Source organism: Otolemur garnettii, unplaced genomic scaffold (assembly GCF_000181295.1).
Source record: "Otolemur garnettii isolate 467f Iridium unplaced genomic scaffold, OtoGar3 scaffold00003, whole genome shotgun sequence".
Taxonomy (NCBI): domain Eukaryota; kingdom Metazoa; phylum Chordata; class Mammalia; order Primates; family Galagidae; genus Otolemur; species Otolemur garnettii.
This window is the reverse complement of record NW_003852398.1, coordinates 8,561,370-8,576,083: the sequence shown is the minus strand read 5'-3', so window position 1 is coordinate 8,576,083 and position 14,714 is coordinate 8,561,370. Positions and strand designations below refer to the sequence as shown.

Below are 14,714 nucleotides of genomic sequence, written 5' to 3'. Positions count from 1 at the left end.
TAGCTCAGTGGTTAGGGCACCAGCCACATATACTGAGGCTGGCAAGTTCAAACCCAGCCCAGGCCTGATGAAAAATGATGACAACTACAACAAAAAAACAGCCGGGCGTTGTGGTGGGCACCTGTATTCCCAGCTACTTGGGAGGCTGAGGCAAGAGAACCACATAAGCCCACGAGTTTGAGGTTGCTGTGAGCTGTGATGCTACGGCACTCTACCGAGGGTGACATAGTAAAACTCTTGTCTCAAAAAAACAAAAAAGCACTTGATAAATGGTAACTGTTCTGTTATTAGTTTGAATTACTTGAAAAACTTAAAGTAGCTTGTTTCTGGTTTTTATAAGTATATTGTTTTCATTTTAATGTAGTACATTTTAACCTACTAAAATATCCCTAAACTGTTTGTACACTGTTTGCTTCAACTGTTCGCCACACCTCCCGGGCAGGTAAACTGGACAGAACTTAGTTGAGCAGTGAAGTTACCCTGGTGTGGAATATAGGAATCCTGTGGGATCCTGACCACATCAAAAAGTTAAATGGAGAGTGTCTGGGTTTTAGGTTGTCTTCCAGTTCTCCATAGTGATCCCTCTCTCTGTCAGAACTTTTGGTACTTTGAACAGTCACTGCCCAGAATTTCAATGGATTGGATCCCGCAGGTAGAAATAAGAGTGAGGATTGCATGTATTTGGCTTTCTTCCTTTCCCTCCCCCTGCTTCTCTTTCACCATTATCGTCATTAATTTCTGCACTTTTTTTGTATCAGGCACTGTCCTGTTTATTGTATACAGTTTGCCAATTAAGAAGTATAGAATTTCAGATTTGTAAGACTGTAAAACACACACTTAATAAGCAACAAATCTGGGTCTCAAACCCAGGTCTCTCTCCCTCTAAAAAGCAGACAGTGAGTTGGCATAGGGTTGGAAAACCCATCTCCTTTCTAGGGTGTGACCGTGGTTAAGTGACATCAACCATCAACCTTAGATGCACGAGTTCCTTCATTCCCAATCTCCCTGGAATCGCAGTGATCCCTCGCTATCAGGATGGCTGTAAAGATTAAAGAAGATGCTAGACACCCCTAAACCATCAGACCAACGTCACCACGCCAGGCATATTGATTTTGGTTCCCTCTTTCCTTCCCGTCACAGAAATTTCAGGAATTGTCCAGGCTCTGGCCCATACTACAAGGGTCATTGCAAAGTAGCCACGTCCCTAGAAAACTACACGATCTGATTTTCGCTTTAGCCTTAGCTGCCATTTACTGGATGCCAATTTTATGCTAGGTACTTTCCCATGTTTCATAATGCATATAGAGTTTCAGTCTTCATCACAAGCTTTTCTAGTAATTATTAGAAGAAACTGAGACTCAGAGAGGTTAAATTATTTCCTCAGGACAGCACCCACAGTGCACCCAATGACCCGGCACCCTGTGTCTCTGCAGGACGCTGTGTCTGCTCTGTTGGAACAGACAGCAGTGGAGCTGGAGAAGAGGCAAGAGGGGAGGAGCAGCACGCAGACGCTGGGAGACAGCTGGTAAGTGAGATGCCCTTGGGCACAGGAGCTGCCCTGTACTGGACCAAGGCTTAGGGCTGAGTTCCCAAACACCAGGGCAACCAAGAGAAGAGTCCCCCTGAGAAAACTGAGAACCTCTTTCCGATGGGTTTTCTACTGGCAACAGGGCAAAGGTACAGTAGTTTCCAAAATCCCTTCCCAGTTTGTTACTTTGAGTCCCATGACTCATGCACGCTAGTTCACACCTAATGTTATTTTTTATCTTGATACAAAAGTTTAATATTACTATAAGTAGAAAACTTGTATAATTTTCCATAAATTAAAGAGTCCTCAGTAAGAAATTGCATTGATATCTAGAAACAGACCGCAGAAATATGAGGCATAAATACAATAGAAGTTTATTTCTTCCTTACTTAAAAAGAAGAATGGAGCAAGGCACAGTGATGCATGAATGTAATCCCAGCTCTTTGGGAGGCTGAGTTGGGAAGATCACTTGAGCCCAGGAGTTTGAGACCAGTCTGGCCAACATAGTGAGACCCTTTCTCAAAAATTTTTTTGAAAAGAATGGAAGGAAACAATCAAAGACAGTGCAACTCTGTCAATGCCATGGTGTCACTAGGAACTCAGGCTCCTTCTCTGTCTGCTTTGTGCCTTTACTGTGTGACCTTAGTCACCGAGGCTGCTTTATAGCCCGGATGGCTGCTGGATTGTTAGCCCACAGGTAGGTTTCAATCAGGAAAGAGGTGACACAGAAGAGAGAGCCTGTCTACCTTTAAACCAAGGAGTAGCCCTGAAGGCCCCACACAGCAACTTCTGCCTGCCTCTCACTTACTTACCCTACCTAACCACAAGGGACTGGGGAATGGCATCTGTTAGTTGAGTACAAAAATCAAGTTTCTGTTATGAAGGAAAAAAGTGGACATGGATATTGGGTAAGTCATGAGCTAAGTCTGCCACGGAAAGTAACTGCAGAAAACTCAACATAATGAAAATAAAGCAATATTGGCTTGGCGCCTGTGGCTCAAGTGGCTAAGGTGCCAGCCACATACACCTAAGGTGGTGGGTTCGAATCCAGCCAGGGCCTGCCACACAACAATGATGGCTGCAACCAAAAAAATAGCCAAAGCATTGTCGTTGGCGCCTGTGGTCTCAGCTACTTGGGAGGCTGAGGCAGGAGACTCGCTTGAGCCCAGGACTTGGAGGTTGCTGTGAGTGGTGATGCCACAGCACTCTAACCAGAGGGATGGCCTGAGGCTCTGTCTCAAAAAAGAAAAGAAAGCAATATTATTAAAGTCTAGCTAGCTAGACTAAAGCTTGAGGTCTTCTCTCTCCAGTTATTAAAAAGGAAGGTTAGCAAGTGCTTCAGCAATTTTAAAGTCCTGCTACTGCCAGAGAAAGACTTTGTCCTTGACGTAACCAGAAGGTCTGAACAAGAAACCAAACAGGGATGCCTTTCTCCCTGCATGACTGAGTGCTGTTTAATTCCTTGTGTTAGGAGAAAGGTCTTATCACATGCTTTAAGCAACAATGACATGGAGTGGGGTTTGAATCCTGGCTTCTTCTAAAGCACCTTTTGAACTTTTTATTGCAGTATCATGTACCTACAGAAAAGTTCACCTAAGTGTACAGCTCCATGAATTTCCTAACTTCTCATGTAACTAGCATCAAAGCCAAGAAACCTAGCATCACCAGCACTACAGAAGCTCACACCTCGTTTGCTGTTAGGCAAGGCACTCTAACCTTGTCTGAGTCTCAAATGAAAACTGGGGAAATAATACCAACTCCATAGAGTTACTGGAAAATCCTAAAGGAAAAGATATTAATGATGATAAAGTACAAAGCGCACAGTGGATGCAAGGGGTGGAAGTTATTATTAGGAAAAAGAGAAGGAGCATTGCTAACGACTAGTGGAAAAAAAAAGTAAATCTTGTCTAATACATAGTCACAGCCTCTGAAACTCTCCATTTGGAAGGCAGTATAAGTTGGTCTTAAGTGCATATGCTTTAAATTCAGACAGGGATTCGAAATCCAGCTCTGCCAACTTCTGTGTCTGATCTGTAAGATGTTACTGAACATTAGGAAGTTTGGGAAGCTCCCTGGATCATTCCGACATGCAGCCTGGGCTAAGAACCACTGCTCTAAACTTCCGTTTCCTCATCTGTGAAACAGATTTTGAAATAACCACTATGTCGTAGGATACTTTGCAGATTCAGTAAAATTATGCAAGGCCAGGCACAGTGGCTCACACCTGTAATCCCAGCACTCTGGGAGGCTGAGCCAGGTAGATCACCTGAACTCACGAGCTCAAGACCAACCTGAGCCAGAGTGAGACCCCCGTCTCTAAAAATAGCCGGGCCTTGTGGCGGACGCCTATAGTCCCAGCTACCTGGGAAGCTGAGACAAGAGAATCACTTGAGCCCAAGAGTCTGAGGTTGCTGTGAGCTATGACACAGCACTCTACCAAAGGCAACAAAATGGGACTCCATCTCAAAAAAATAAAAATAAAAAAATACAATTATGCGTGTTGGCACATAAAAAATGTTTTTTTAATTATGAGTGATAAGCACTTAGCACAGACCCTGACCCAGAGGAAGCATTCATTATCTCCTCTGCATTATTTTATGATAGCCCTAAATTATATGTTTGATCTTAGAAGCCACCCCCTCTAGCAAACAATTTGTGGAAAGGGCCCCATGGTAAATGCTTTGTGGACCATGAGAATTCTGCCACGTCTAACTTACCTCTGCTGTTGTGATGGGAAGATGGCCACAGACAACATGTAAACCAGCTAGTGTCTGTGTTCCTTTGATGCTTCATTTATAGACACTGAAATTTGCATTTTATATAATTTGCATGCAACATCATGAAATATTCTCTTTTTGATTTTTCAGCCATTTAAAAATATAAAGACTGTTACCAGCTTGGAGTGTCTTAACACAAAGCAGAGGGCTGGATTTGGTGTATGAGCTTTCGTTTACCAGATCTTTGTTTTACTCTTCTCCCTTACTGTTTTTTCATGCAATCCAGAGTGTGCCAGCATTCCTGGAATTTTTGTATGTTCCTTTGTTTTACAGTTCTCTCTAAATTGTCTCAGTTTCTCTCTCTCTCCCTCTCTCTCTCTCTTTCTCTCTCTTTCTCTCCCCTCTCTCTCTCTCTCCTTCTCTCTCCTCTTCCTCTCTCAGGCACACTGCTATACCACACTGTAGGATGCATCACACAGGCAAAGGTCGGATGCCAGAAATAGGCCCAGGACCAAGCTCCCCAAACTCTGGCAGGAGATCAGTGGCTTCCACCAAATTCCAAGCTAGTGCTGAGACTTTTCAAGCCGTCTCCTAGCAACTGTCTTCTGTTCCTTCTCCCTTTGTGGCCCCCTGTCTCCCCACCCCCTGCCATTCAAACTTCCCCAGACGCTGACTTACAAAGAGCGCTGGGATCCCCGGGAGCTGCTGTAGTGGGGTGAATCCATCTGTAGCCCCTCCCCCAAGACTGGAGGCTGCTTCTGGTCCTGGGCTGTTCGCTGGCCTTGCTGGGCCTGCTCACTCTGGAGTGTGGAGGGCCCCAAAAGACCGGCCTTCTGTTCTCATTTGCAGTCCTCCTTTAGAACCTAAGGCCCGCACGCCACCGTATTCCCTCTTTGTATTTGCTTAGGTGTCCTTAGTGTATATAATCAGAAGGCTGGATTTTCTTTTTTAAGATCCACAAGCAAAACAAAGCTAAGAGTATTAGAAAATGTAGGAGAATATAATCACAAACAATGCTAGAGGGAACAATCCTTGTGTTTGCTTCCCTGGGAACTTTTGTATGTTTGTCTAGGACAGATGTTGAGAAGTGGCATGGCTAAGTCCCGGGGCTTGTGTGTTTTACATTTTAATAGACGCTGTTGTGGAGTAGTTCTCAAATAATATTTTTTAACAAAATGCTCCCACCAGCAATGATTAAGAGTACCCTTAACCTACACCCTTTCTAATCTACACGCCATATAATCAAACTGCTGTACTTAAGAATATGTACATTTTTTATTGTAACAGATAAGGCTAAATTGCCTTTGGGGTATAAATCAGCTGCTGTGATTTATGCTCAGGGATGTGCTTGTCTCCTACCTTTATAAGTACTGGGTATCATCTGGGATTTTTTGTTTGTTTGTTTTGCTTTGCTTTGTTTTGTTTTGTTTTTGCCATTCTAGTGAGTGGGATGATATTGTCTATTTTAATTATGTTTCTCTTTATAAGTGAGACTAAGTGGCCTTTTTTTCCTATCCTGGAATATTTAGGTCAGATTCACAGTCAAATAGAAGCGACTTCCATAGTAGTTAAGCGTTACGTGGAGCTGGACAAACTGGGCCCTTCCATAGGACAAAGGCCTGCCTGACCTCTGCTCTTCAGTTTTCGAATCTGTAAAATGGAGGCGATCTCTCTCTCTGCACTATTATAAGGATGTAGTATAGAGCCTGGAGTTCATTCAGCCTCTAATGAATGCTGTTCAATGTGGCTTCTGCAGAGCTCTCTGCCCAAGAGCTCCCTGTGTTTCAAGGCTCTCTCTCTTTTTTTTTTTTTTTTTTTTTTTTTTTTTTGACACAGAATCTCACTGTCGCCCTCTGTAGAGTTCTATGACGTCACAGCTCACAGCAACTTCCAACTCATGGGCTTAAGCGATTCTTTTGCCTTAGCCTCCCAAGTAGCTGGGGCTACAGGCGCCCACCACAACACCTGGCTATTTTTTTGTTGCAGTTGTTTTAGCTAGTTCTGGCCGAGTTTGAACCCGCCACCCTCGGTGTATGTGGCTGGCACTGTAACCACTGCTCTGGGTGCCGAGCCTCATGGCTTTTTTATTAGTAGAGAGGGAGGGTCCTGAGGCCGAGGAGGGAAAGCAGAGGCCCCTCCCTAGCCAGTGTCCTCATCCACAGGGGATGCTCCTGTTGGAGAGTTGGAGAGATCCAAGATTTATCTCCCCCGATGGGAAAATCCTTCGGAAGATTTTATGTTTATCCAAAGTTTCACCCAGCCAGCTAACTAGATGTCAGATTCTCTGCTTTTGGCTGGAATTCTTCCAGCTCAGTGTGATAACACTGTCTCATGCTGATCAGAAGCCTGGGCAGTTATGTATGTCTTTGAGAAGTCAAGATGGGACTAGAGATAAATGACTACTTAACACATGTAGTCCATTTGTCACACCAAATCCTTCCAACTCTGAAGTCCAAGGGAAAAGGATAGTTATAAATAATATTACCAAAAGTAAACTCTCTTCAACAAATGGTGCTGGAGCCATTGGATATCCATATGGGAAAAAAATAAACTTGGACACTTACTGCACATTACGTACAAAAGTTAATCTGAAATGGGTCACAGAGCTAAACATAAAAACTAAGACTATCAAACTTCTGAAAGAAAGCAGAAGAGAAATTCTTTGCCACTTCGGGGTAGGCAAAGATTTCTTAGGTAGGACATAAAAAACACCAACTATAAAAGAAAAAGTTAAATTGGACTTTATCACAAGCAGACACTCCTGTTCTTTGGAAGAATATGAAAAGGATAGCCAAGGACTAAGAGAATCTTTGCAATATGCATACTTGATAAAAAGGATGCCTATCCAGGCTCTAGCATGCTCTCCTACAACTCAATAATAAAAAGACAACCCAATTTTTTTTTTTTTTTGAGACAGAATCTCATTCTTTTGCCCCAGGCAAGAGTGCCATGGGGTCAGCCTAGTTCACAGCAAACTCAGACTCCTGGGCTCCAGCGATCCTCCTGCCTTGCCTCAGCCTCAGCCTCAGCCTCCTGAATAGCACTACAGGTGCCTGCCACCACATCCAGCTAACTTTTTCTATTTTTCATAGAGATGGGGTCTTGTCCTTGTTCAGGCTGGTCTCAAATTCCTGAGCTCAAGGGATCATCTTGCCTTGGACTCCCAGAGGTGGCTCTCTAGGGCTATAGGTGTAAGCCACCATGCCTGGCCAAGACAACCCAATTTTTGAGATGCTGAAGATTCTAACCAACCCTTCACAATAGAAAATAGTCAGTAAATTCATGAAGAATTTCTCAACAAGAAAATGAAAATTATGGAACACAATGACTCATGCCTATAATTCTAACACTTTGGAAGGCCAGTGAGGGAGGATCACTTGAGCCCAGGAGTTTGAGACCAGCCTGAAGAACATAGAGACCCTCATCTCTACAAAAAATAAAAACTAACTGGGTGTGATGACACGCACCTGTACCCCTAGCAGCTCTGAGGGCTGAGGCAGAAGGATCACTTAAGCCCAGAAGTTTGGAGTTGCACTGCATTCCAGCCTAGGTGACAGACTGAGACCCTGCCTATAAAAAATTTTAAAAGGGAGGGGTTGTGGTGGGCACCTGTAGTCTCAGCTACTCAGGAGGCTGAGGCAAGAGAATTGCCTAAACTCAGGAGTTGGAGGTTGCTGTGAGCTGTGACATCACAGCACTCTACCGAGGGCGATAAAGTGAGATTCTGTCTCTAAAAATAAATTTAAAAAATAAAATAATAATAACAAAAAAAAGGGGAGTGCCCAGGCACAGTGGCACACCCCTATAATGCTAGCACTCTGGGAGGCCAAGGCGGGTGGATTGCCTGAGCCCAAAAGTTCCAGACCAGCCTGAGCCACAGTGAGACCCTGTCTCTAAAAATAGCCAGGTGCTGTGATGGGCACCTGCAGTCCCAGCTACTTGGGAGGCTGAGGCAAGAAAATTGCTTAGGCCCAAGAGTTTGAGGTTGCTGTGAGCTGTGATGCCCCATTACTCTACTGAGGGTGAAAGGGAAACTGTCTCAAAACAACAAAAAAAAAGGGAGAGAGGGAGAATGGGAGGAAAGAAGGTGGGGAAAAAAGAAAATGCAAATCAAAGCCACAATAAGATACAAGTACACAGCCAGTAGAGTAACCAAGTATAAAGGGTGTCAATACCAAGTACACCTGAGGATCTGGGACTCTCACAGCATATAAAGGGTGTCAATACCAAGTACACCTGAGGATCTGGAACTCTCACAGCATATAAGGGGTGTCAATACCAAGTACACCTGAGGATCTGGGACTCTCACAGCATATAAAGGGTGTCAATACCAAGTACACCTGAGGATCTGGTACTCTCACAGCATTGCTGATGGGAACATAAAATGTCAAAATCACTTCGGAGAAGCAGTTGTTAGTTTCTTAAAAGGTACACTGATACTTACTGCATGACCCAGCAGTTATGCTCTTAATTATATTCTTCTGTTATGCACTGAATTGTGCCCTCCCCCTCCAAAATCCATATGTTGAAGCCCCAACCTCAGAATGTGACCACATTTGGAGACAGGTGATTAAGTTAATGTGAAGTCATTGACGTTACAGTGAGCCCTAATACAATCTGGCTGGTGTCTTTACAAGAAAAGGCAATGTGGACACACAGAGACACCAGGGGGTGTGTGGGCATAGAGGCCATGTGAGCACACAGCGAGAAGGCAGCAATCTGCTACCCAGGGTGAGAAGCCTCAGGGGAAACCAAATTGCTGGCACCTTGACCATGGACTCAGCCTCCAGAATTATGACAAATACATTTCTGTGGTTTAAGCTGCCCGGCCTGTGGTATTTTGTTTCAACAGCCCTAGCAAACATATATTATCCAAGAGAGATAAAAACCTGTATCTATACAAAACTTATACATCGTCCAGGTGCAGTGGCTCATGCCTAGAATCTTAGCACTCTGGGAGGCCCAAGTAGGTAGATCACTTGAGCTCAGGAGTCGAGACCAGACTGAGCAAGAGTGAGATCCCCATCTCTACTAAAAATAGAAAAAACTAGCCAGGCATCATGTAGTCCCAGCTCTTCAGGAGACTGAGGCAAGAGGATCATTGAAACCCAGGAGTTGGAGGTTGCTGTGAGCTATGATGCCATGGCACTCTAGCCTGGGGCAATGATATATCCATCTAAAGGAAAAAGGCGTGAGTTGCTGATGCATGCAGCAACATGGACGAACTGGCTGGGTGCAGTGGCTCACACCTGTAATCCTACCACTGAGAGGCTGAGGCAGGAGAATTTGAGCTCAGGAGTTTGACACCAACCTGAGCAAGAGAGAGACCCCTGTCTCTACTAAAAATAGAAAAAAATAGCCAAGCATGGTGGTGCATGCCTATAGTCCCACCTAATTGGGAGGCTGCAGCAGGATTGCTTGAGTTCAGGAATTTGAAGTTGCTGTGAGCTAGGCTTAGGCCATAGAGCAGAGTGACACTCTGTCTCAAAAAAAAAAAAAAAAAAAAAAGCCAAGCGAGGTGGTTCTGTAATGGTAGCACTATAGGAGGCCGAGGTGGGTGGATTGCCTGAGATCACACGTTCAAGACCAGCCAGAGCCAGAGCGAGACTTCATCTCTAAAAATACCCAGGCGTTCTGGCAGGCACCTGTCATCCCAGCTACTCAGGAGCCTAAAGCAAGTGAATTGCTTGAGCCCAAGAGTTTGAGGTTGCTGTGAGCCATGATGCTATGGCACTCAACCAAGGGCAACAAAGTAAGACTCTGTCTCAAAAAAACAAAACAAAAAAAGATATGGTGGCACAAAGAAGGCAGAGTGAAAAGAGTGTGTCCTATCTAATTCCCTTTACATGAAACTCTAGAAAAATCACATCTGATCTGTAATGACAGCTCATCAGTGGCTGCCTGGGAATTTGGGGGGGATAATGGAGTGTTCTGTATCTTGAGTACAGCAGTGGTCACACAGGTAGGTACATTGCTCAAAACTTATAAAACTATACCCTAAAAATGCATTTTGTGTGAATTATACCTCACTAAAATTATCGGTTTTTTTAAAAAAAGCCTGTCCTCCGTCAAGAAAAAGCTTAGAAGCCCTGCCCTGGCTGCACTTCAAGGCAGGTGGATAGAGGCAGAGTGGTTTCTGGCTGGGTAACCACAGCGCTTTGCCATCACAGGAGGTACGAGGAGGCCAGTGAGAATGAGGCAGCAGCTGAGGAGGGAGAGGAGGAAGAGGACGAAGAGGGAGAGGAGGATGGCTTCACAGAGAAAGCCTCACCTGATCTGGACGGGTACCCAGCATTAAAGGTAGGGAGGGCTGGGGTGTGGAAGACCTGCCATGGGGAAATCGCCTTCAGTCCTTGAGCCGAGGTGGTCAGACAAGGCTAGGAGGTAAGTCCTGTCCTCCAGCATCAGGGGACAAGCCCTTGGAATGGAGTGATGGGCACTAAGCTAGTACAGGAGTATCTCTGCCTGGACTTTGGGTCATCTTGGGGACAGTGCACCAGGAGAAGCTGACTTACCCCTGTCTTTTGCCCTCCTCTATTTTCTCTGGACAGAGCTCTAGCCTTGCAGTGAGATGGGTTTGGGTTCAAATCATGGCTCTGCTACTCCCGAGCTGTGTGCTCTTAGTCAGATGAGTTTATCCCTCTCCAGCCTCGATTTCCTCCTCTCTGACGTGGGCACAGTAATACGAATCTTGCAGATGGGTTGTGAGGCTTCTGAGAGAGTAATGTAGGTCTTCATCTGAGGGGTCCTGGCAAGTTCCTTGCCCCCCCTGCTTTGCTGCTGCACTGAGGTTACCTGTGAGAACAGGATTCACTCTCTGGATGTCCAGACCCAGGACTCCTGGAAGGAGAGCACTTGTGTGTGTAAGCAGGGCACTTGGGCTGGAGCTGCAAGGAGTGTGTTGCACAAGGTTCCTGGCTTCGGCGGGGCTGCGGGAGAACCTGGCTCCTTTTTTTTACTTTTTCACACCAAAGGGGCATCATTTTGTAATTTTTCCAGCTGGAGACTGGGGGGTGGCATCTTTTCTCAAAAATTACCCAAAACACTATTTAGGCTAACAAAGGTCCTGCATTTAGGAGTTTTTGTTTGTCTTTTTACTGGAGCTGGAGTCTTATGCATGCACAGTAGAAAATCTCATGGCCTAGTTTTTAAAACAAGATGTATTGGTTGTCTACATAGTTCTAAGAAAGCATCCAGGGCAGTGGAGACCTGGGTATGATTTGTCAATAGGTGGTTGGTACATAAATCTTGAGGGTGTGAAGTGTAAGATGTACGGTTCCTGGGGGACCCCTATTGACTTGAGTTTATTTGGGTACCGAATGTGCTCCCACTACACCTGACCATACGTGCCATGGAGGAACAGGGTTGGCCCTCCCAGCCTTTGGTCCTGTCCTGGCCGTGCACTGGGCTGTGTTAAGCTGGTAGGCTGGAGCTGAGTCTCTAGACGAAAGTCAAGATGACAGGAATGGGGATAGGCAGAATGGTCTCGGGTGGCTGCCTAAGACTCTGTGGGCACTGGCGGCCTCAAAGCTGTGACTTCTTCCTCAGGTGGACAAAGAGACCAACACCGAAACCACAGCCCCGTCCCCTACAGTGGTACGGCCCAAGGACCGACGGGTGGGTGCCCCATCTCCGGGGCCCTTCCTCCGAGGGAGCACCATCATCCGCTCTAAGACCTTCTCCCCTGGACCCCAGAGCCAGTACGTGTGCCGGGTAAGCAAGCACATGGCCCCTTCCTCCTTTCCCTGAAGTTACTAAGAGCCATGCATAGATCTGGGTACAAATCCAGATCACTGTCACATCATGGGGCTATCCATTGGCAACCTAATGACCAGGATCCTGAGTCTCCCTGGCTAGCATTCACAGATCCAATTCACAGGAATGTTTTAAATAAAAAATGGAAAGGGCGAGGCCTGGTGGCTCGTACCTGTAATCTTAGCACTGTGGGAGGCTGAGACTGGAAATCATTGGAGGTCCAGAGTTCAAGACCAGGCTGAGGCCAGGTGAGGAGACTTACACCTATAATCCTAGCAATCTGGGAGTCCAGGTCAGGTGGATCACTTGAGCTCAGGAGTTCAAGACTAGCCTGAGCAAGAGTGAGACCTCCATCTCTTTTAAAAATAGAAAAACTGGCTTGACGCCTGTGGCTCAACCGGCTAAGGCGCCAGCCACATACACCTGAGCTGGCGGGTTCGAATCCAGCCCGGACCCGCCAAACAACAATGACGGCTACAACCAAAAAATAGCCGGGCTTTCTGACAGGCGCCTGTAGTCCCAGCTACTTGGGAGGCTGAGGCAGGAGAATCGCTTGAGCCCAGGAGTTGGAGGTGGCTGTGAGCTGTGATGCCATGGCAGTCTACCCAGGGCAACAGCTTGAGGCTCTGTCTCAAAAAATAAAATGAAATAAAAGTAAAAATAGAAAAACCAGCCAGGTGTTGCAGCAGGCACCTGTTGTCCCAGCTCCTTGGCAGACTGAGGTAAGAGGATCACTTAAGCCCAGGAGTTTGAGGTTTCTGTGAACTATGACGCCACGGCATTCTACCCAGGGCAATAGAGTGAGACTCTGTCTCAGAAAAAAAAAAGAAAGAAAAGAAAAGATTATCCTGAGCAAGAGTGCTACCTCACCTCTACAAAAAATGGAAAAATTAACCAGGCTTGGTGGTGGGTGCTTGTAGACACAGCTACTCAGGAGACTGAGGCAAAAGGATCAGTTGAGCCCCAGAATTTGAGGTTGCTATGAACTATGATGATATCCCTGCACTCTAGCCTGGGAGACAGTGAGACTATGTCTCAAAAAAAATTTTTTTTTTTATAAAGGAAAAGACTTAGTACCCGCTCAATGTTATTATAAGTCCAACCAATTCACTTCCTCCTTGGTCACATTGTGTAGCCCTAACTGAGGTCCCCTAAGACAGTGCTGTCACATCTTTCCCACCCCAGGGTTGCAAAAGGGCAACAGGCATATCTTTTATTTCACTCAGGGTTTTTTTATTTTTTTAATTGAACTTGTAACATTTAAAATTTTTAAAGACAATTAAAAATAAAATTAAGATGGAGAAGTGTAACCTAAAATTCCAGCTCCTCTTGGAAAAAAGGACTGTTGGCATGAGACACACCTCACGTTCTCTCATGGCAACCACTGTCTGGTGCTGAGCAGTGCAGGCGGCTGCCCTTAGATGATGGGGGATGGGGCCTTTCCAGCACACTCTAGGCTCCACCTGGCCCCCTTTACCTGTCCCGGTTGCCCACCTGTTCTTTACAGACCTACAGTGGCCTTCATTTCTTCACCCCCTCACTTTGCTGTCCAGTTCTCCTGTCCCTTCCTAGGGTAGCCCATCTACCTTAATTCTACCATGCACAAGGGTCTGAGGACTTTGACAGTCTGGGGGGCCTTGCTGATTACTGGGGCTACAGGACTAGCTCCTGCTCCCACCTGTCCAAGGGATGACACAGATGAGAAATGAGTATGCCTTACCTGCATCCTGGGCTCAAGTGATCTGTCAATAACCTTCTTTCCCCTCCCCCATGTAGAACTATTAAAGAATAACTAGGGGCATAAACAGAAGCTTCCTGTGGCTGGTGTTCCAATAATTTGTCACAGAAGAGGAGGCTGGTAGGATCCATCCTATATCATCAGCCTGCCAAGTACCTGATTATTGTTATGGAGGGAGGGGATAGGAAAGGTTCAATGTCTGAGAATTCAGCTTTCAAGGCCCACAATTGCAAGAGTGAGTAGAGAAGTGCATTTCTTCATAACGTGAACATTTTACTAATTTACTGGCTACTTATCAAATTATTTCCCGTGAAAACATTCCCTGTAGTCACTCCCAGGACTAACATAAACCCCTCCTGCTTTTGTTAAACCTCTAGCTAATTATTTGAGCTTGTAAGCATTTGCAAAGATATTACAGGCGTAATGCATGTTGGCTGTCTTGCAAGGGGTACAGGGTTTCCTGAAGTCACTGAATGTGATGTTGGGGGATTCCTAAATCACAGGTGAAGGATCCTGCAGTTAAGCTAGCTCACAACTACAGAAGAGAAAAATCCAATCAGTGTTTCAAACATGAATAATTTGGCGGATTTAGAAAAGCCCTCAAGATAATGGATAAAATCCTCTGTTTTCTGCAAAATTACCGCCTTTATGAACGTGCAGTGGAAACCAAACACAAAGAGAAGAATGTCACTCATCAGGACAGTTACACCAAAAGAAATTAGTGTTTGATTCATGCTTTTTCTTTCAGGATTAGAATGCAGTTGTCATTTTGTTAGATGAAAGATATAAAATAGAGTAACTTTGTTGTTTGTTTGTTTGTTTTAGAGACAGTCTCATTTTGTCGCTCTCAGTAGAGTGCGGTGGCATCACAGCTCACAGCAGCCTCCAGCCCTTGGGCTTAGGCGATTCTCTTGCCTCAGTCTCCCAAGTAGCTGGGACTACAGGCGCCTACCACAGTGCTTGGCTATTTTTTTTT

At 45.4% G+C, this 14,714-nt stretch overlaps 1 protein-coding gene across 3 annotated transcripts in view; it reads left to right on the top strand.

Annotated features, from left to right (window-relative positions):
- The window catches only part of WWC1 (WW and C2 domain containing 1), a 177,805-nt gene that overhangs the window by 149,055 nt on the left and 14,036 nt on the right, over nt 1–14,714 (top strand). For all 3 annotated transcript variants that reach the window (XM_003781963.3, XM_023515284.1, XM_023515282.1), the window contains exons 17-19: nt 1,434–1,525; nt 10,416–10,545; nt 11,794–11,958. In XM_003781963.3, the coding sequence (XP_003782011.1) occupies nt 1,434–1,525; nt 10,416–10,545; nt 11,794–11,958 (387 nt within the window). The remainder of the gene's footprint in view (nt 1–1,433; nt 1,526–10,415; nt 10,546–11,793; nt 11,959–14,714) is intronic.